General features: G+C 35.6%; 3 protein-coding genes across 4 annotated transcripts in view; all 3 read right to left on the bottom strand.

Moving 5' to 3' along the window:
* zf(cchc)-13 (zinc finger protein ZF(CCHC)-13) overlaps positions 1 to 6,652 on the bottom strand; it is a 7,776-nt gene extending 1,124 nt beyond the window's left edge. Inside the window, exons 1-9 of one of the 2 annotated variants that reach the window (NM_001129862.1) lie at positions 6,379 to 6,651; positions 5,804 to 5,998; positions 5,328 to 5,403; positions 4,099 to 4,251; positions 3,534 to 3,654; positions 2,836 to 3,009; positions 1,585 to 1,682; positions 993 to 1,164; positions 303 to 554 (exon numbers count right to left, since the gene is read on the bottom strand). In NM_001129862.1, coding sequence (NP_001123334.1) covers positions 303 to 554; positions 993 to 1,164; positions 1,585 to 1,682; positions 2,836 to 3,009; positions 3,534 to 3,654; positions 4,099 to 4,251; positions 5,328 to 5,403; positions 5,804 to 5,998; positions 6,379 to 6,616 — 1,479 coding nt within the window. In that variant the 5' untranslated portion in view covers positions 6,617 to 6,651. Of the gene's footprint in view, positions 1 to 227; positions 555 to 992; positions 1,165 to 1,584; positions 1,683 to 2,835; positions 3,010 to 3,533; positions 3,655 to 4,098; positions 4,252 to 5,327; positions 5,404 to 5,803; positions 5,999 to 6,378 lie in introns of both variants that reach the window. The other variant, XM_026836210.1, reaches the window with a different exon arrangement.
* A 5-nt stretch (positions 6,653 to 6,657) lies between these two features.
* Positions 6,658 to 11,559, bottom strand: LOC104266154 (helicase SKI2W-like). Its single transcript, XM_009861732.3, has 2 exons — positions 11,330 to 11,559; positions 6,658 to 10,988 (listed from the first exon to the last, which is right to left on the bottom strand). Exon 2 carries the CDS (start codon positions 10,949 to 10,951, stop codon positions 7,244 to 7,246), a length of 3,708 nt encoding a protein of 1,235 aa, XP_009860034.1. The 5' UTR covers positions 10,952 to 10,988; positions 11,330 to 11,559; the 3' UTR covers positions 6,658 to 7,243.
* Positions 11,560 to 12,002: 443 nt separating this feature from the next.
* The window catches only part of LOC100179861 (3'-5' RNA helicase YTHDC2-like), a 13,837-nt gene continuing 6,525 nt past the window's right edge, over positions 12,003 to 19,314 (bottom strand). Inside the window, exons 15-26 of the mRNA XM_002123843.5 lie at positions 18,671 to 18,852; positions 18,444 to 18,616; positions 17,636 to 17,834; positions 17,188 to 17,269; positions 16,609 to 16,755; positions 15,930 to 16,058; positions 15,381 to 15,493; positions 14,888 to 15,019; positions 14,105 to 14,260; positions 13,391 to 13,522; positions 12,554 to 12,709; positions 12,003 to 12,217 (exon numbers count right to left, since the gene is read on the bottom strand). Coding sequence (XP_002123879.3) covers positions 12,131 to 12,217; positions 12,554 to 12,709; positions 13,391 to 13,522; positions 14,105 to 14,260; positions 14,888 to 15,019; positions 15,381 to 15,493; positions 15,930 to 16,058; positions 16,609 to 16,755; positions 17,188 to 17,269; positions 17,636 to 17,834; positions 18,444 to 18,616; positions 18,671 to 18,852 — 1,688 coding nt within the window. The 3' untranslated portion in view covers positions 12,003 to 12,130. The remainder of the gene's footprint in view (positions 12,218 to 12,553; positions 12,710 to 13,390; positions 13,523 to 14,104; positions 14,261 to 14,887; positions 15,020 to 15,380; positions 15,494 to 15,929; positions 16,059 to 16,608; positions 16,756 to 17,187; positions 17,270 to 17,635; positions 17,835 to 18,443; positions 18,617 to 18,670; positions 18,853 to 19,314) is intronic.

The raw sequence follows: 19,314 nt of genomic DNA on the forward strand, positions 1-19,314 counted from the left end.
AATGTATATACAACAGTCGTATACGAGTAAATAATAAAATACAAGTAAATATAGTAGGATGGGGGAAGATGGGACACCATTGGCACATAACATCCAAGTTTTGAACAATTAACAACGGTGAGTAAGGATATGGTTTTATAATTTCTTGAATGTTCTTTGTTTACTACCAAATGGGATGAGAAAATAGGATGAAAAGGTGTCCCATCTTCCCCCCACCCTACCATAATATAAACAAAACAAAAGTTAAATATAATATAAATACAAGTGAATAAAAAACACAAACATAATTTCCACTTCACCCACCTGTTGCTACCAAACCCCCCACGACCTGAGTTGCTGAACCTCTGTCTTGGACCACCGCCAGGTCCCCCAAAATGTGGGGGTCCCCGAGGACCCATCCATGGGGGTCTTTGACTTTGGAATCTACTCTGACCTCCCTGGAAGTTGTTAAAACCTCCACGGCTGGATCCACCGCTCATCTGGCTTCCGCCGGAAGAGTTGTTCCCACCACTAGATGGAGGACCTTCTCCCAACTCAGCCATTAAGGATTGGTACTTTGAAAAAATTAAAAAAGATGTTTCAAAAATGTTTTACTTTAAATACTGCTAGAATTTGTATTTATTCGGTTTTAATTAACAAAGAACTGATATTTTGGTAAAAAAAATGTTTATGTAATTTTTCTTTAAATTGAAACAATCAATCATTTAAAGTTTTTTTGGCCAATTAATTAGTTCACTTTAAAATAATATATGATTTATGACAGTGAGCATTAGCTAAGCAGCAGCAAATTAGAATTTTGTTAAAGTTATGAACCGTACCCACACATGCTTAATTCTTTGTTTTAAAAATTCAAAAAATACACAATATAGAACTTTATTGCAAAATCCAATTAAACGAAACTTGAACCAATAAATAGGAAAAAGCCATCAAAAATTGACAACTTTAGGTTTAATTATACATGTGTCCTAATTATGTACTATGTACCATCTTACCTCGCTGTCCATTTTAGCACGGTCAACATTACCGGATCCATCAACTTGCTGTAGTTGACTGCTTGAATGTTCTGAACGGCAATCCTGCACCAAGTGGCCACGGCCACCACACTTGGTGCAAATCATGGTGTTCGTAATGTTCTGGTTCTCTGGTTTCAACCATTGGCGTTCTCTGTATAAATATGTGAAGAAAGTAGAAAGTAAGTTTTGGTTCCAGGCGACTTGGTAATATGAACCATTACTCTCAACACATGTTCGTGTTGCAATTTATACAGTAGGGTGGGGGCAGATAGGACACCTTTTCATTCTTTTGTTATCATCCCATTTGGTAGAACAATAAAAAAAAACCGTATCCTCACGACTTTCATAGACCGTTGTTAATTGTTTAAAAACGATCCGGATATTTGGATATTATGTGCTAAAGGTGTCCCATCTTCCTCCACAGTACTATAATTACTTCTATAGTGTTTGTTTTCAACTGTTTTAATTTTCATACAATTTGTAAAAAGGTTTTTAATGAAATACCACAAATAAAAACATGATTTCCTAATAATAATAAAAATAAATTTCTTTTTTTTGAAATGAATCTTACTTTGGCATAAGATCTTCTCGTAGTGTTCCATTTAACTTAGCAAGCTCCATAAGTTGTAGTTTTCGAAGATCATTATCTTCTTCTGGTTGCTCTATTCCCTGCATGGCAGAAGGCCCACAAAAACAAGATTTAAAATATGATTTAAACCACTTTAGTTAAGAGGTATGTATTATCTGAAAATTTAGTCTAAAAAAGTTTTTTGATTCTGCTCATTACTAGCAGATTGTTTACAAGTCAAATTATCTTAAACTGTGTTGAAAAAACGATTGTGATATGACACAGGATAAAACATTCTTTTAGTGAAGGCCCACAAATACAAGATTAAAATATGCATAAAACGACTTTAGTTAAGAGGTATGTATAATCTGAAAATTTAGTCTAAAAAAGTTTTTTGATTCTGCTTATTACTAGCAGATTATTTACAATGATTTAAAACATCTTAAACTGTGTTGTGTAGTAAACAGTAGTAATATGAAATAACATAAGAACATTTCCATCATTATCTTCTTCTGGTTGCTCTATTCCCTGCATGGCAGAAGGCCCACAAAAACAAGATTAAAATATGCATTCAAGCATTTCATTTAAGATGTATGTATGCTTTGAAAATTTAGTCTAAACAAATTTTTTGAATCTGCTTATTACCAGCAGATGATTTCCATCAGTCGAATTATCTAAAACTGTGTTGTGTAGTAAACGATAGTAGTATGAAATAGCATAAAAACATTCTTTTAAAGAAGGCCCACAAATACAAGATAAAAATATGCATTAAAGGACTCAGTTAAGAGGTATGTATGCTTTGAAAATCTAGTTTAAACAATTTCAGATTTTTTACATCGAGTATTTATCTAAAACTGTGTTGTGTAGTCAACGATTTTGACATGAAATAGCATAAGAACATTTTTTTATTTTTTTATACAAGGCCCACAAATACAAGATTAAAATACGCATTAGGGGCTCCAGTTGCAAGGATTGGTTTAATAATCAAATGACAATAAATGGCATAAGATTTTAACTTAACTATTTCTTATCAATGACTACTTAAACGTTAGAAAATTTAAATTATTAGTAATAATACTGCTATGTGCACACCGTGGAAACATGTTGGCCAACTTTACAGCACAGGTCCTGGCATGCCCTTACCATGAGACCTCAACAGTTACCAAATAGTATAAAAATTATAACCAATTTAACATAAAGTATAAAAATTCCAACCAATATTTGATAAAATATAAAAATTTTATCTAATTTTACCTGTTTAATGATTTTATTGATCTCAGAAACTGCCTTTTTCACGCATTCAATTGTATTGGCGGAGACGAGAGCATGAAGAGGTTCATCTTCTCCTGGAAGAGGTTGGCCATCCTTGCGTCCGATCTTTCCTTCTTTCACTGATCCCTTGCCTCGGATCATGATCTTGCAGTTGCTCTAACCACAAGGGGACAGTGTTGTTAATATTAAGGACTTTAAGGTTATTTATAAAATAAACGGTTTAAGAATTATCTATAAAAGTTTAAGGTTATGGATAAAATAAACTTTAAAATAAAGGTGGTGTTACAGGAATGTAAGTTAAACTTATAAAATATTTTAAAGAGTTTATTTAAAATAATAAAAATCTTGCTTTATGCACACTAATGTCTGCATGTTTTTTATGGAACATTTATTATAAGTGCTAAACTCTTTTTCTTTCTTGTTATATAGTAAGGTGGGGGAAGGCAGGACACCTTTAGCCATAGTATCCAAACATCCTGGTTCCTGATCGTGTTTTAAAGAAATAAAACATCTATGGGAGTCGTTAGGATACAGTTTTATATTTCTTTAAATGTTCTTTTCTTACTACCCAAGACGATGAGAAAACAGAATGAAAAGGTGTCCCATCTTCCCCCACCCTACTATATAATGTCTTTATTCATCAAAATGACAATATAACATAAAAACGTAATGAAACTTACATCTTTTTCAATCTTTTTTAACGTGTTGCCCCTCGGACCAATCAGAAGACCCACAAAGTTAATGTTAGGGTTGAGATCCTGAGGAATCATTACACGCTCACTGATGCGCTGCTGTGGGGGTCTGTAAGGACATGGTTATGAAGACCAAAATACAAAGTAGGTTATAGAGATATGTTACTTAAAAATGAAGGTAATATACATTAGTAGTATCCTAGTATCCTATTTAAAAATTACTTAATTAAATTGTGAAATTGTCTGGCAACACAATTGCAAAAAGTGAAAATAATAATGTAAGAGCTAAGCTTATTAAGCATGATAAAAACCAGGCTCTGTGGCAAAATGGGAGGATGACCCAGTTTCTTGGTATATTAAAACAGTGGTAGAAATGTATTTTGTTACGAAGTTATTTTCAGTCTAAAATTTGTGGAAATGATACTTTTTTTTGCAATTTTTTTGTTAAGTTTAAACAAGTGTCATTGTATATAGATACACACATGTATATGTGTTCAGCAAACAAAATCCACTTATTGAAGCTGGAAAATAACAAATATGGGATTTGACTCACTTGTAGTCCATGGGTGGTTTATACTCTGGGTTGATGTCCTGCATTTTGATGATGAGTCTGTGTCGCTCTTCCTCCAACCTCTTTCGAGTCCGGTACTCCCGTGTGTTCATCCTCTTCCCCTCCCCGTTGTAAATTGGCTCTGGAGACGGGGATCTGGAAGAAAAAGAAGATTTTCGCGATAGCAAAATTTTTGCAAAGTAGAAAAAAAATATGCTAAAAATATTTAAGAAGTGTCATATTTGCGCCTAGGTTAAAAAAGAGAAAAAATAGCGATTTTTTCGAAAGTCCCTAATGTTGGTTTTGATCTTCGTAATCGAGAACGATGCTCGGTAGCTACATAGAACCATGGAATTATCTTTTCTCAGCTGCTGCTGGAAAGTTTGAATTAAAAATGTTTTGGTTATAGAAGAAAAGGTAAATTTGGTTAAACATTTTAATTACAGATTCCTGCAAAGCTGGATGTAAAAAAAGCATAGAAGTTAGTTATCTTTAATCCGTGTGTAATTTGGAAGCTGGCAGATCAGTTAACAAGAATTAAATTGACGTTCTTTAAAAACAACGACTGGTTTTGGCGTAGGTAATAAAATTTTGGCGAAAAAGAATGGATATCAAGTGATTCGTAATGTACTTATTTTCATTGTAATCAACTAGTGAACTTACATATGAAAACCAATGCACACGTATATAAGCTTTCGTTTACTTGTTATGTTAGTAACTTAATAATGAAACCAGTGTTTCTAATGAATTTATTGTCCTTACTTTAGCATCCTTAACTAATAACAGTAAAATAGTCAATGAATTCTAGTGTAAAATAGAGAATAACATTTTCCAACCAATAATTTAGAAATAGACAAAACATACATATTTTAAAACGAAAATAGGATATTTATAATATATATTATAGTGGGGTGAGGGAAGATGGGACACCTTCAAAACAAAATATTCAAATATCCTAATTGTGTTTTAAACAATTACCAACAGTCCATTGGGAGTCATACAGATACGGATTTATAATTTTTTGAATGTTCTTTGTACTTTGTTTACTACCATGTGTAATCAGAAAATAGAATGAGAGGGTGTCCCATCTTCCCCACCCTACTATTCTTATATGTTAATATATGTATAAAAATCAATTAATTAAGTAAGGACTAGAAAATGTAACAACAGAACCAATCCAGGTCCGCTCTGCACTGCCACCAAGTGACGACAGGCCCTTTTATAAGCCAAACCTGTCTTCTGGATTCGCTGGTATGCCGAGATCGCCACACTTCAGTTTCCTTGACACATCTTCTATCTGTAGCTGAACTGTTAGGTTTTCGGTTACGTGCAAACAAAACCGAAAAGGAAAAAAGGAGGAAACTTGTGATTAGGTGCATTTGCTTGCTCTCCCAAGCTGCCAAAGGCAAGCCAGGAGTATACGGAAAAGTTATTATGGTAAATATTATGTTTATAAATATAATATAGCCTAGGGTGCAAGATAGCTGATTTGTACTTTTCAATAAACTGAAAACTTAAGACAACTATGGGTAAATTAGCGGAACAGGTAAAATACATACAAAGTACACAGTAAAAGTGAAAATTATTTTACGTCTACAATACCCATTTTGGTTTCTTGATTGAGTAAACCTCAAATGGCATTACCTTACCTGATATTAAAACATTTCAAAATTCACCATGAACTAAGCAATAAAAACTTAAAGCTCACCTATATATGCTCTCTGCTGATGAGGAGTTAGATTGGAGGACACTGAAGCTGGCATCCCAGGGATCTCGGTTTTCACAGCAGCGCTGCTCCACCTGCTCCTCTTCTTCTTGGGTCTTCCGCGATCCTCCTGGCTCTCTTGAGGTTTGGGTTGGGCTTGAGGTTGGTTCCAGTTATTTCCGCCACCAGCTGTTTGACCTGTGTGAGGGATATTGAACTGAAGTGAAAAAAATCTGAAGAATTAATTTCACATGCATTTGTAAGCGTTATATACTGCTACTGTTGTTACCAGCCAGATGGGAAGCTAGATAAACGCAGAGCACAAATTAAATACCACCTTGAATGGCTTGCTGTCAACCAAACATTGATCTGTTTTTTTTACCAGAAAAGCAATTTTCAAACATTAAAATTTGTAGTAGACAAAATAAGAAAATATTTCAACTTCAAAGTTTTAGATGTACCAAACAAACATTCAGTAACTTTACATTTAAGTAAAATTATAGCCAATGCCGATTTTGTGAAATGAAATCATATTCAATATAGCAAACATCAAATCCACAATCTACCCATTTTTTTACCTCCAGCTACTGCGTTGTTTCTCTGTGCAAGTTTGGCCAGGTTGGCAGCAGCAGCCTGTGCAGCTTTGAGAGCTATGGTAGCATTATTGCTGGCTGCTACGGAACCCATGCCTTTTTTTGGTTCATCCTCCCTTGGAGGAGAGGACGAGAATCCTCGTTTTGCTCCGATGGCTTTGTTCCTCGTTCCCAAGGGAATCGCGTTTGCACCGGTAAAGCCGCTGCTTTGTCTACGAGACATTTTTCACTTTTTTTAATAATGTTTAAATAAAATTCTATGTCTGCAAGGAAGGAATAAATTTTACTACCTAGTAGCACCAGAAACTAAAACAAACAGGATTTAAAAGCTGCATAGTGCTGTTTTAGATCAGCCGTTGAAAAATATAGCTTCATTGGCAGGAATTGAGGAATATAATTAAGTTATGATGGAACTTAGTCCTAAGATCAGTGGGGGTAGAAAGTGGATCACCTTGAATGAAAATATGTTTGGAAAAATTGCAAATCAAAAAAAAAAAAAAATTAAAATAGAAAAATTTGTGATACATATAAATTAATTTGGTGCCGAATGCTTTAGATTTGACTGTTACCAATTTAGAAAAAAATTCAGAATATGCTTTATGAAGCTATGTTATATATTATGCAATAAATTCTAAACTGGGAAGTGAGAATAAATAGAAAAATACAACACAATTGTCAAAATATAACTTATTCTATTGAGCCTATAGCAAGTAAAAAGCAAGTCAATCAATATTTATTGGCAGATTGAGATCACGTCACAGTAAAACAGAGTTTGATCTTAGTCCAAAATTCAGAAATTTTCAAAGAAAAATAAGAATAATTGCCTTAATGCTGTAATGCAGAAACTAGGTTATTGCGTGTACAAGCTCGCTGCAAATACAATGTCCCGCTTGATAAGTTCTGAACAGGTTTTCATTTTCTCAAATAATGTGGGGTCCCCGATTACCCTTGCAGCGTTACGAACATCCCGACAAGTTTCGTAAAGTCTTTGTATAGTACGTACCACCATACCTTCCTGTACCAAAGTTAAATTTGTGATGTCTTTGAAAGAAGTGCCTTGTGCCCATTCATACACAACTTCTACAAGTCCGAAGTTTAAGGTTTTAACAAAATCTTCTACAGGCTGCTGGATGCCTTGGGCCCACTGCAGCTCGCCTACACTTTTTGCAACTTCAATAATTTTGTTCATGCCTTCCTTTAAGTTTGGGGTAAGAGTGACATCGCCCATGTCGACTCTTTGCTGGAAGACAACTGAAGATAGAAGAGCGACGATCTCAGCCGGTTCCATGGTGGAGAAGACGTTTTCAAATATGATCTCAGTGAGAACTATTTCATGAGACGAAATTTCGCAAGCGACTCGGCCTTTTAACTGAACAGCTCCACCAAAATCGATGTAACGTAACTGTTTTAGAACTAACTTTCTTTGCTTGAATTCTGGCAGGAGAAGCAGACTTTTTTCGCTGAGTAGATACTTTAGATCGTTCAGTTCTTTCTTAAGTTGAACAAACGCAGCAACTTCGTGTACTTGGGTGTTAAACAAAGGGGAGGAAACGCATTGAAATGCTGAGGTTACTAAATCTATTAAGGAATTCATGCTAAGAATGTTTTCTACCATATCTATTTCGTTTACACCAAGATCAGCTCTTAGATCCACTTGACCACAGTCTTTAGACTGAAGAATGCGTAAAAGTTCTTGAAGAGCGATACCAGTTGCTTTGTCCGGTAAATCTGAGCTGAACCGAGGTATTTCCCTTCTTTTGCAATCTTCAAAAATACGATCAGATTGAATTTTAAGTTTTTTATTCGTAATAACCAGTATATCATCAATGGTTATTTCAAGCAATTTCTCACATGGAGTAGACACAGGCACAGTGAGCAGTTGGCCCATTATGTACCTTGGATCCCAGCAGTTTATATCAGTCTTGGGTGGCTCCTTTTCTGTCAGCACCATCACAGTAAAATACTTTTCTACCCGTGAGGTGTTTACTTTGAGAGTGACGGCCAGGTGTTGCTGGTAAGGTGAGCATGACAGCACCACAATTCGTCCAGGGTGGATTAGTTTAGTTGAAGATGGGCTTGATAGAACCTGCTTGTACACGGACTTCCTTAACCTGAGGAGTTCTTGGCAGGTGTTAAGGTAATCTTCATAATCAGTGGTTTCAATTAACTCCCTCATCTCCTCACCTCTCTTCATTTGAACATTCAGTTCTCGTACTCTTTGTTCTCGGGCTTTCGAATTCTTTCTGGAACCAAACTCGGAGAAGCTTCTTTTCATCACTTCTTCCACTCTCAGCTGTTCTACACGGAGGAGGTTGAGGATCATCCCGTAAGTGAGGCGGAACTGAGATTCCAGCTTGGTAGGTCTTCCAAGCATCATTATTTGCAGCTCAGCCATCTCCGGAACCTGGCCCTTGCAGAGAATAATGACATTTCCGACATCATCCAGCCCTCTTCTACCTGCCCTTCCAGCCATTTGTATATACTCTCCAGCCAGAAGATTTCTCATTTTCGTACCGTCATGTTTTCGAAGGCTGTCAAATACAACAGTCCTTGCCGGCATGTTAACACCCATTGCGAATGTTTCGGTGGCAAAAAGAAGCTTTACCAATCCCCGAGCAAACAGCATTTCAACCACTTCTTTTAAGATTGGTAGAATCCCACTGTGGTGAACACCAATACCGTGTTGTAGCTGTTCACTCATTTGTTGAACTTGCGGGAGGTTCTGGTCACTCCCTTTTAACTTTTTCACACACTTATTCACAAAAATATGAATCTCACTTTTTTCTTGAGTGCTAGTAAGATCAAGAGAGGAAAGCAAAGCTGCATTTTCATCGCACCTCTTCCTTGAAAATGTAAAAGCCACAACTGGGAGTTGGTTTAACTTACACAGCCTGTTAAGTAGAGAGAGCCAGATCCCTTTGTCAGAAGCAGGGTTCGTGATTCGTTGAACTTTTGCTCCAGTTTTTTGCTGTTTATTTGACCGTTCAGTCCTCGCAGTTAGAGCTTTTTGATATCCAGCTGTGTCAAATTTTCGGTTTGAGTCAACAATCAAAAACATCTGATCATTTGTTTTGTTACTGTTGCCTGTGTAAAGGTAATGAGTAAGAGGCACCGGTCGCTTTTGCGTGCTGATGACATAGATTTTCTTCTGCTTAGTGCGCCCAATCCAATTAGCAAACTCCATGGTGTTTGGTACAGTAGCACTGAGCAAAACAACATTGCAATGCACAGGCAGCATGATGAGGACTTCTTCCCATACTACCCCTCTTTCAGAGTCATTTATGTAGTGAACCTCATCAAAAATGACCCACTCCAGGTCTCTAATTGTATCAGAGCCATTATACAACATAGACCTTAAAATTTCTGTCGTCATTATCAAGCAAAATGCATCAGGGTTAATTTGCACATCGCCTGTTATCAAACCAACGTCACTAAAAGTTTGTTTAAAATCACGAAACTTCTGATTTGACAGTGCTTTGATCGGACTTGTGTATATCACTCTTGTCATGTGCTTTGCAGACAGAGCAATGGCATATTCGGCTACTACTGTTTTGCCTGCTGATGTATGAGCGGCAACGAACACACTTTTACGGTCTTCCAGCTTTAAAACCGCTTGTTTTTGAAAGGTGTCTAATTCAAATGGCCATGTTCTTGCCATAACAGGCACTTGTTGGTGAAAATTGGTAACTGAGGTATCTATATCAACTTTATATGCCCATTTTTCTTCACTTAAGGGCTTATCTCCTGGCATAGCAATGTTTTCACTAGGACTACGTGTGGATTTTAGGTTAAGAGATGGTAAAAGCTTGTCGACGGTTTCATTTTCCATATTAACTAATGGTTTGTCACTTTGTTCTTTAGGAACAACTTCAACCTTTGGCTCAGGTATTGAACCCAATTCTTCAAATGCATATTGATCAAAGATGTCAGACATATTTAACTTGTGTTCTTGTCCAATTTGATTCGCTTCAAATGTGACGCCTGTCTCAAACCCCGCAGGGCATGATAACAGATCACTCTGAAAATCAATTTCTTCGCCTTCTGATTTTGTAACTGAAATCAATTCATCTGCATTTGGCTCTTCCATACCCCCAGGCCAAAAAGGGAAATTGTTGCTTGACCCTCTAGTACGGTCAACTGGCGCACCAGGAGCGCGCGCCATTGTGCAAGCGTTTTTTGCTGTCAGGTTAATACCAGAGTGAATATCCTCTTCAAACACACCAAGAATTTCTCCAGTTGTTTCATTTCTTTCCACCTGTAGTGTACTGGATGGTGGGCATTGCTCCAAAGAATAGACAGCACTTAAATCATTCTCTTTTGGCCATATTGTTTGAGTATTGCGCCTGTGAAATATCGCAAGCTCCTCAAGATTGAGGCATGTTTCAACCACTTCTTGAGTTGCAGATTTCAACACTGGGAGGTCAGCAATAGGCAAGAGTAATGACTGGCATGTAAGACTGTCATTGTTGCAGTTTGACTTGGTAACAACCAGTTCACCACAAACGCTTGTTTCAAGCAGGTTAAACCCACATTGTGGGAAATCCTCTGATTCCACCATTAGTGCTGCAAGCCAAGTCACATCAACTTGAATTTATCTGGAAGAAATATAATTAGGAATAAATAGGTTGCAAATTCGCGCTTAGAAAATGCAACTCAGAATTTCTTTTTGCGAACAAAATATATGGCAAGAAGTAAATTAATACAATTATTTTAAATTACGAATTTTCTCTTTCCGGGGGAAGCTGCATGTTAACTGTTACCGTATACGATAGTGAAAATGTATATATATGTTGTTAGAGTGGTCTAAAACAAAACACATACGTTGTTAACTTTTGTATTACATCTTTTGCACACTAGAACTCGATTTTCCAAAATTTATGCATCTTCATTTTGCATAAAATTATTAAATGGAAATACGACCTAATCTGCTACTCACCAGCTTAACTATAGAGTTTCTGATCCTCCGTTCTCATGTACAGTGTGTTGTTGTTGATATCTGATGATCTCATTAATAGTGCTCCATTTATTGGTGAAATAACAACCTAAATCTTACATCGCATGTTACAACAGTTAAAAAAAATATGAAGCCGTAAGCGTTTTCCCACAGTTCTTTTCGTGTCAAATATGCAATCCAATTCCTTGACAATTTCTTCTAAACAAGTGAGCACAAATAAAATGAGTAAGCACGTAAGATAACTAGCCTATTTTTAATTTGCCATCTGTTAAATACCACCACAATCGACGATGCTCAATTAAAACAAACTAGAAATAACCCACGGTCCATATATGTGACCGTGTAACAGAAGAGTCATAGAAAATCTTAAATAATGTTTCAATTGGGGATTAATAGTAAAAAAAGGTCCTTTAATGCAACCCGATAGTAAAATCCCCGACAGTACTCTCTTATTGTACGGGTCGATCCTTTACGCACACTTCTCTTCTAAATGCATAGTACAACCTTTTTAAAGTTAATTTTAGTGTTGATTTACTGTATGTTAGGTGCAACAGCCACGCTTTCTATTCGACTTTTCCACATTTTTTATTCATAGCGTTTTCCAACTGTTGTTTTGCTGTTAATTCCACCCCCATTGAAAAAGCAAGCCACTGGAAACAACCCTGCGTTTTCATGTGATTTCTCTTTAAAAATATTAAGGTAACAACACATGGCAAAGCTGCCAACGACATAACATTAACAAACAAACAAACGTAAAATTAACCGGAAAAACAAGCATTATATTCAAGAAGACTTGTTCACAAAACATCTTGTCCTATCAACGTCGTCTTGTGCCGCAGGACGTGGCCGTTGGCCGATACCTGATGGTTGCTGTTGTGTAAAACATAAACTTACAGCTGAATCGTAATCTTTTAAAATTAAATTTTCAAATAATTAAAATAAAATGTTCAAATAAACTATAAAAGAAACACTTTTAAAAGATTAAAAAACAAACTTTAAATACAGTGGTTTTCAAAACAATTATTTTTCAAACATGGGTTTAAAAAATTAAACATTATAGTCATCCAAAGTTACAAATGTAGTAACATGTAAAAGCGAGCTTGAGGTATATAAAACAGAACACCAGTGTTAAAACGACTGTTGTTTCCCCGTAACAAGAGGATAAATGAGTTACATTTACCAGCGAATGTTGTAAATATAAATTACCATAAGTTTAAGAGTGTCTTCTTCACTTGTTAATATATTGATCACAGCAGATAACATTGCTTCGTCATCTGGTTGCCATGGCTTCGAAGGATTACGAATTCTCCGAGCAAATAAACTGTTCCACCTCGTACGAATTTGAGCAAGCATGCCAGCAAACTAAAGAATCAAAGTTAGGACTTCAGCCAAAAAAAATTTAACGGAAATTGTTCCAACCTGGTGGTTCCATATAGGTTGTCTTAATTGTCGATCAAAAGTTAAAAATAGTTAGACGCTTTGTTGCTATTCTTGTTTTTTCTACTATTTTTTATTCTTTACTAGTGTAATAGAAAAGACAAATAGGAGTTATTCACAGTTTTGTGAATCAAGCTTTTTCAGAAAATACTATACACAAACACAGCAAAAGTTTTACTATTTTATTATAATCAGATAACTAAGAGAAATAAAAGTCGAATTATGTTTATTCTACATGGGTGAGGTTCTTGTTGAAAACCCAAGATGTAGGCAAGAGTTGGCACTTTACCCAAGTCCCAACACCCAGAAATTTAAACCAGAGATGTCTGACTACTTTACCATCCAGAGATAGAGGCCAGAGTTGACTTACTACACTTGTACACCAGCACCCATAGATTCAAGACAAAGTTGGCCTATTAACCCAACACCCAGGGATTTAGACCAGAGTTGGCACATTACCCCAATGCCCAGACTGCAAATTTACATTGTTAATGCAAACGGTGTGACTCTGCCTGAAGTCAAAATTATGTTAAAAAAATATATTAAAATAAAGTTTAATCTAATATGAAAATGCTGATCTATGAAACAAAACCAAACATATATTACCACAGGGTCCATGATCAAGCGTATGCAAGCGCTGGATGCAAATATTGCCAACTTATTTATTTCATCCGATTCGTTATCACTACTACAGTCATCATCATATATACCCGATGTGGGACCACTCACATATTCGGCCTGAAATTAAATCAATTAAAATCAATGACATAGCACAGGTTTTAGTGTAGTGACATAGCTAGAATAAATGATTTTTTTGCTTTTGTTTTGTTTTCACATAACAGGGCAAAAACAGAAGTTAAAACACAGGTGTTCTGTTCCATACAACTTTGAGTCTGATTACTTACAAGTTACCATAACTTTGGGCGTGATTGGTTTTCTGTGTGGCTGACAATTTAGATAACCATTAGTGACCACTGGGTTGAAAAAATTGCTGCGAAGTGTCTTGCCCAAGGACACACCCCGATAATGGTAGCAGCGACAAGCTTTAAACTGAACGTGTAACCTATTGGTTCAAAGCAGGCCATTGTGCCACAGCGTCGTGTGTCTTTGAACACAACACTTATTAGCAATTGCTCCAATCAAGTGGTCTCTTAAAGGTTGTCTAATAACTGTCAGCCATACAGAAAACACAATCACTAACAAAGTTACATTCATAGCAACTTGTAAGCGGGTATGAAGTGTATGAAACAGAATACCCATGTCATAACAACTCTTTTTCCCAACCACACGAAAATAAACAAGTTACTTTCATTCAATCACCTCAGTTAAAGAAGAAGTGCCGGTAAACAAAGCCACACAAACAGAAGTAACACACGTACAACATGTTGCAATCATTCCATCATCACCGTTGATCTTCTCATTGAACATTATCCAATCAGATGGTAAATTGTCAATTGCGTGGTTGTTTCCAAGTTCCTTTAGTAAACAACAATACGAAATACACATTAACAATAAATGTTTTCTGTTCATTTTGCTACCAGGCATAGTTTAGAGGCTAATCTAGTATAAAAGCAGAGTACTTGTTGTAATTTATATGATTTACTGGTAATTGTTTAATAAATGAGCAAATAAAACATTTATTAAATAATATTTTAGTGGCTAATCTGGTATAAAAACGTAGTATATATCCAACGTTTTATCTGTCGTATGGCGAGACTTCATTAGGAAATTAAATAAATAATTTACAAAAAATATGCAAAACATGATTGAATCTCATTCCCTGATAAAGTCTCGCATATGGCAGACAAAACATTGGAAATTACTACGTTTTATACCAGATGAGCCACTAAAATATTATTTAATAAATGTTTTATTTGCTCATTTATTAAACAATTGTAAGTAAATCATAACAACAAGTGTACAAAGTTGATATTCTAATAAAGATAGGCATTAAACTTTTTAAAATGAATTAAATTGCAAACATGTTTGAATACAGATAGGCGACAGTTCTGGTGCATATAAAAGTGACAATAACTTGAAAACTGTACTGTTTTGAACGAAAAATCTAAAATTAGGTTTTGCCTTTTAATAAATGCAACCTACTTTTCCACAAGAATCTTTTGTTAAAACAGAACTTGGATGGAACTGTAGTTTTTCATTCTGGGAAATTCTTATTATTTTCTTACATCGATCAACTTGTGCAATGTTCGGATGCATTCCTACGCACACTGCTGCCTGATAACATAAACATCTTATATTATATAAAGTACCAATGCAGTGGCAAAGTAGTGAGCGCTTCTGCCTCTAATCTAGTGTTTACAGAGGTTCAACACTGCTACCATTGTGGGCGCTTGACACTTAACGGCAATTGCTCCAAACCAATGGTTCGTTTGTTGTTTAAAATCAGTCATACAAAAATTAAATTTTCCTCAAATGTATTACACACGCAGTAACTCGCAAGTGGGCACACGGTTAAGGAAACAGAACAACCACGGTATACCGATTGTCGTTGCCCCCAAGCTAAGATAAGTTAAATTCATTTACATATACACACAACACATACAGTTAACACACACAGCAGCAGAAAAAGTCCCACCTTAACCACAGCCCAGTTTTCCGAGTTTAAATTTAAATCCCTGATGTCACTTCCACCTCTGGCACGAACAAACCCTGTCGCCCTCAGTTGTCCCAACAACTGACTACGAAGACCTGGGGTTTGGCATAAGTTTAATTTCAATAGAAAAAACGGTGCTGTTGCAAAGTGCTTAGCGTGCCTATCTCCGGCCTAAAGTTTTGGAGTTCAAGGCTTAACACTGCTACCATTGTGGGCTTATGTGTCCTTGGGCAAGATAGTTATTCACAATGGCTCCAATCCAGTGTGTGTGTATAGTCAGCTATACAAAAAAATACTAAAAAAATTACCCATGTTGTTACTCCCATGTTATAACGACTGTCGTTGAACTGACACACCAGGATAAGTCTTCTAATAAAAAATTAGCTTCTTTTAAAATGGCAGACAAAACAATGAAATAAAATTACTTTTTTTATACCAGATGAGTTAAAAAAATATCAAATTTTCATTACACCTAGCAGAAGTAACAGAAAAACATATATTATTTACTTTTTAAAATATACCGAAACTAACCAATAATTTTTTCCATAGTAGCAAGCGACATGAAGTATTTGTCACAAAACCTTTTTTCCCAACCGTCGCAACGAGCTTTCTGCCACGCTTGGAATGCTCGCAGTAGGCACATATGGTCACTGTATGTTCCTATGGTAAATATAGGCACATATGGTCACTGTATGTTCCTATGGTAAAATATAGACACATATGGTCACTGCATGTTCCTACAGTAAAATGAATGAAACTTATTTAACCTTGCATGGTGGGGCAATGACAGTTGTTATGACATGGGGTTCTGATGGGTTTTTTAAATGAGCTGTCTATTATTAGGGCACTGTTTAAAATAAGATTTTTTCAGCCAATTCGGTAAAAACATTAATTTTATTCCAACATTTTCTCTGCCACTCGTCAAGCTTTTAACGGGGATTGATGCAACAACACAAAGCACATCACCAACAAAGTAACATACATGGTAACTCGTAAGCTGGCAGGAGGTGTGTGAATACCGGTATTAAAACAGCAGTCTTTTTCCGGCCATGCGAGGATAAAGTAAGTTACATTCATTCAATCATTCGTTCACATGAAAAAGTTAAAATAAAACTGGTATTTTTATAAACCAGATGAGCCCAAAATAGATTATTTTAGATTATACCTGGTAACATAGTATGATTATTTTAAACCAAAACCATTGAGTTACCTGCAGCAAATTTACAGCGAGTATTTATTACTTCTCTTGCTATACACGGAGAAGCTTCAATGAAGGAATCATTGAAAGTTAACGCACATGCGATGGTTAATATCGGATCCAAACACTTGAGGACAACAGCATACAAAATCATTTTCCCTGTAAAATGTTGTTTTAATAGATTTATTACCAACTATGCACATTCTATTCTATATGGGTGAGTTCCTACAGCAAGGCATGCCATGGGACCTGAGATTTAGGCCAAAGTTGTCCATTACCCTTATATTGGATATGCATATTCTATTCTATAGGGTTAAGTTCCTACAGCGAGGCATGCCAAATTGTACTCGAGATTTAGGGCAGAGCTGACCTTATTACCCCAACATTAGATATGCACATTCTATATGAGTGAGGGCATATGTGCTCGTGCAATGTTAAATCAATTTTTTTGGTCTTAGAGGCTAAATATGGCCTAAATCTCAAATCTCATGAGCCATGACATTACTTATTGTAGGAATTCACCCATATAGAATAGAAAATCATAATAAATGCATTGAGCATTGTGTTAATAAACAATTGAGTTAAACTCACCAAGTCTTGGATCAATAGGTAAGTCAACCAAATGTTGTCCAAGTTCAGTTATATTTGATGTTTCGTCTAACGCATCAATTTGCTGGAAGAAAATTAAACTGTCGTAAATTGGTAACATAAAATTAGACAAAGTAAAAATGTTTTTTTTAGATTATATAAACTTTGCTTCAAAAATTTATCAGCTTCATTTTAGATTTGTTTATATAACTTATTCTGGCACTAAAATAAAATTCATTATAAGATGTTTGTTCTTTTTCATACAGCTCATGCCAGGCTAACCAGTTCCAAAGTATGCAGCCTTTTGGGTGATCATTTTTTGGTATTTTTCTAATGTATTTCTGATAATTTGGATAACCCATAAAGGGGTCACTGGGTTTTGGTTTTAAAAGCTATAAGCAAAAGAGAAATACAAAGTTAATCAGAAAACATGTTATTTTTTTATATTCACCTTCAAAAGTTGAACAGCATTATCAATAGTTTCAACATTGGGCGGGTCAATTGAATGTGTAAGGAAATGTTTCACAGGATCTGAGGTGTCCAACAACTTAATTTGAAGAATCAACTCATAAAGTTGAATGCGGGTAAGCTCTGGTATCAAAGGACCCAATTTCCGAGCCTTAGAAAACAGGTGAAAGCAAACGCCAGAACTGCACAAAAATTAAGTTTTATTTAAAAATTCCCCAATTGAAAGTTTAATAGAATTCTAAGAGATTTAAAATTCAATTGATCTATAAGTAACAATACATTTTCTTCATTTTTTAAACTAAGGAACAAATGTTGAGGGGGGGGGCACTACAGTGGTTATAACACAGATGTTTTGCTTTATACACCTTGTGCCAGCTTGGAAGTATTCATGTATGTTCTTTTTGGGTGATTATTTTTTTTGGAATGTATGTCTGACAATTTAGACAGTCCATAAGGGAGCATTAAGTTGGAGCAGTTGCCGTTAAGTTTCTGGTCCAAGGATGCATGCCAAAATGGTAGCAGCAACGAGTCTTGAATCCATAATCTCTAGGTCTCTAGGTTAGAGACGTCACTTTGCAACTGATGATATCAATTTTCAGTGTGTTTAGATGACATAGAATATTATTGATTATTTAATGTTGTAATAATGTCCTGTCCAAGGACACATGCCAAAATGGTAGCAGCATCGAGTCTTGAACCCATAATCTCCAGATAAGAGACAGACACTTTGCCACAGTCATCGATTTAGATAAGCGTAAAAAATAATATTGAATGCATGAATGTTGTCGTACCCTTGCTTGCCTGCCCTGTAACATCTTTTCTTGCTGCTGACTTGCGATATCCATTCAATCTTTCTAGAACTTTCCTGATACATTGTGTTAGTTACATTATTCCTGCCTAGATCTATAACATGGCAGACATCATCAACAGTAATACAACTTTCAGCAACATTTGTGGACAAAATCTAAAAAAACTCTGTAAATAACTTCTAAATATTGCAATAAACAAACAAAACTACAATTTTCCTTGTTCCCTCTTCTTCTGGCTTATAAATTTGTGAATGGTCAGATAACGTATAGGTTGATGAATATAATATAAAGATATTAAGGTTGCAGGTTCTGTTAACTTTGTTGCTGTGTATGATTCGATCACGCAACGTAATTATTTCATCATACCCAGGCAAAAACACAAGAATACTCCCTGCAAATATAAACGCTTAAAATTTCTGTTGTTTCCGCTACCAGGTAAATTTAAAACTATATTATTTCAAAGCATCTGGTTTATAAAATACAAATTTTATTAATATTCTTTTAGGTGCTTGGACTTGTTGCATAAAACACTTTTATAACGTCCTTCTGAATAAAAGAAGAAAAGTTGGAATAAAATAATGTTTTCATATACCAAATGAGCCTGAAAAATATTTATTGTAATATTTCTTTATGGAATGAATGTAACTAACTTTATCCTCGCGTGGCCAGAAAACGACAGTCGTTATCAAAAGAGTTTTACACCTCATGCTAGCTTACGATTTACCATGTATGTTACTTTGTGGCTGATTATTTTTTGGGGGAAGTTTTCTTTTATTTTTATATGTGGCTGATAATGTTGGACAACCCATTAGCTGACCAACTGGGTTGGAGCAATTGCCGTTAAGTGTCTTGC

Source organism: Ciona intestinalis, chromosome 10, assembly GCF_000224145.3.
Source record: "Ciona intestinalis chromosome 10, KH, whole genome shotgun sequence".
In the NCBI taxonomy this organism is placed as follows: domain Eukaryota; kingdom Metazoa; phylum Chordata; class Ascidiacea; order Phlebobranchia; family Cionidae; genus Ciona; species Ciona intestinalis.

Bases quoted from the DNA above. Each gene is read 5' to 3' on its own strand.
- LOC104266154 (XM_009861732.3), bottom strand. From the start codon at position 10,951: ATGGTGGAATCAGAGGATTTCCCACAATGTGGGTTTAACCTGCTTGAA.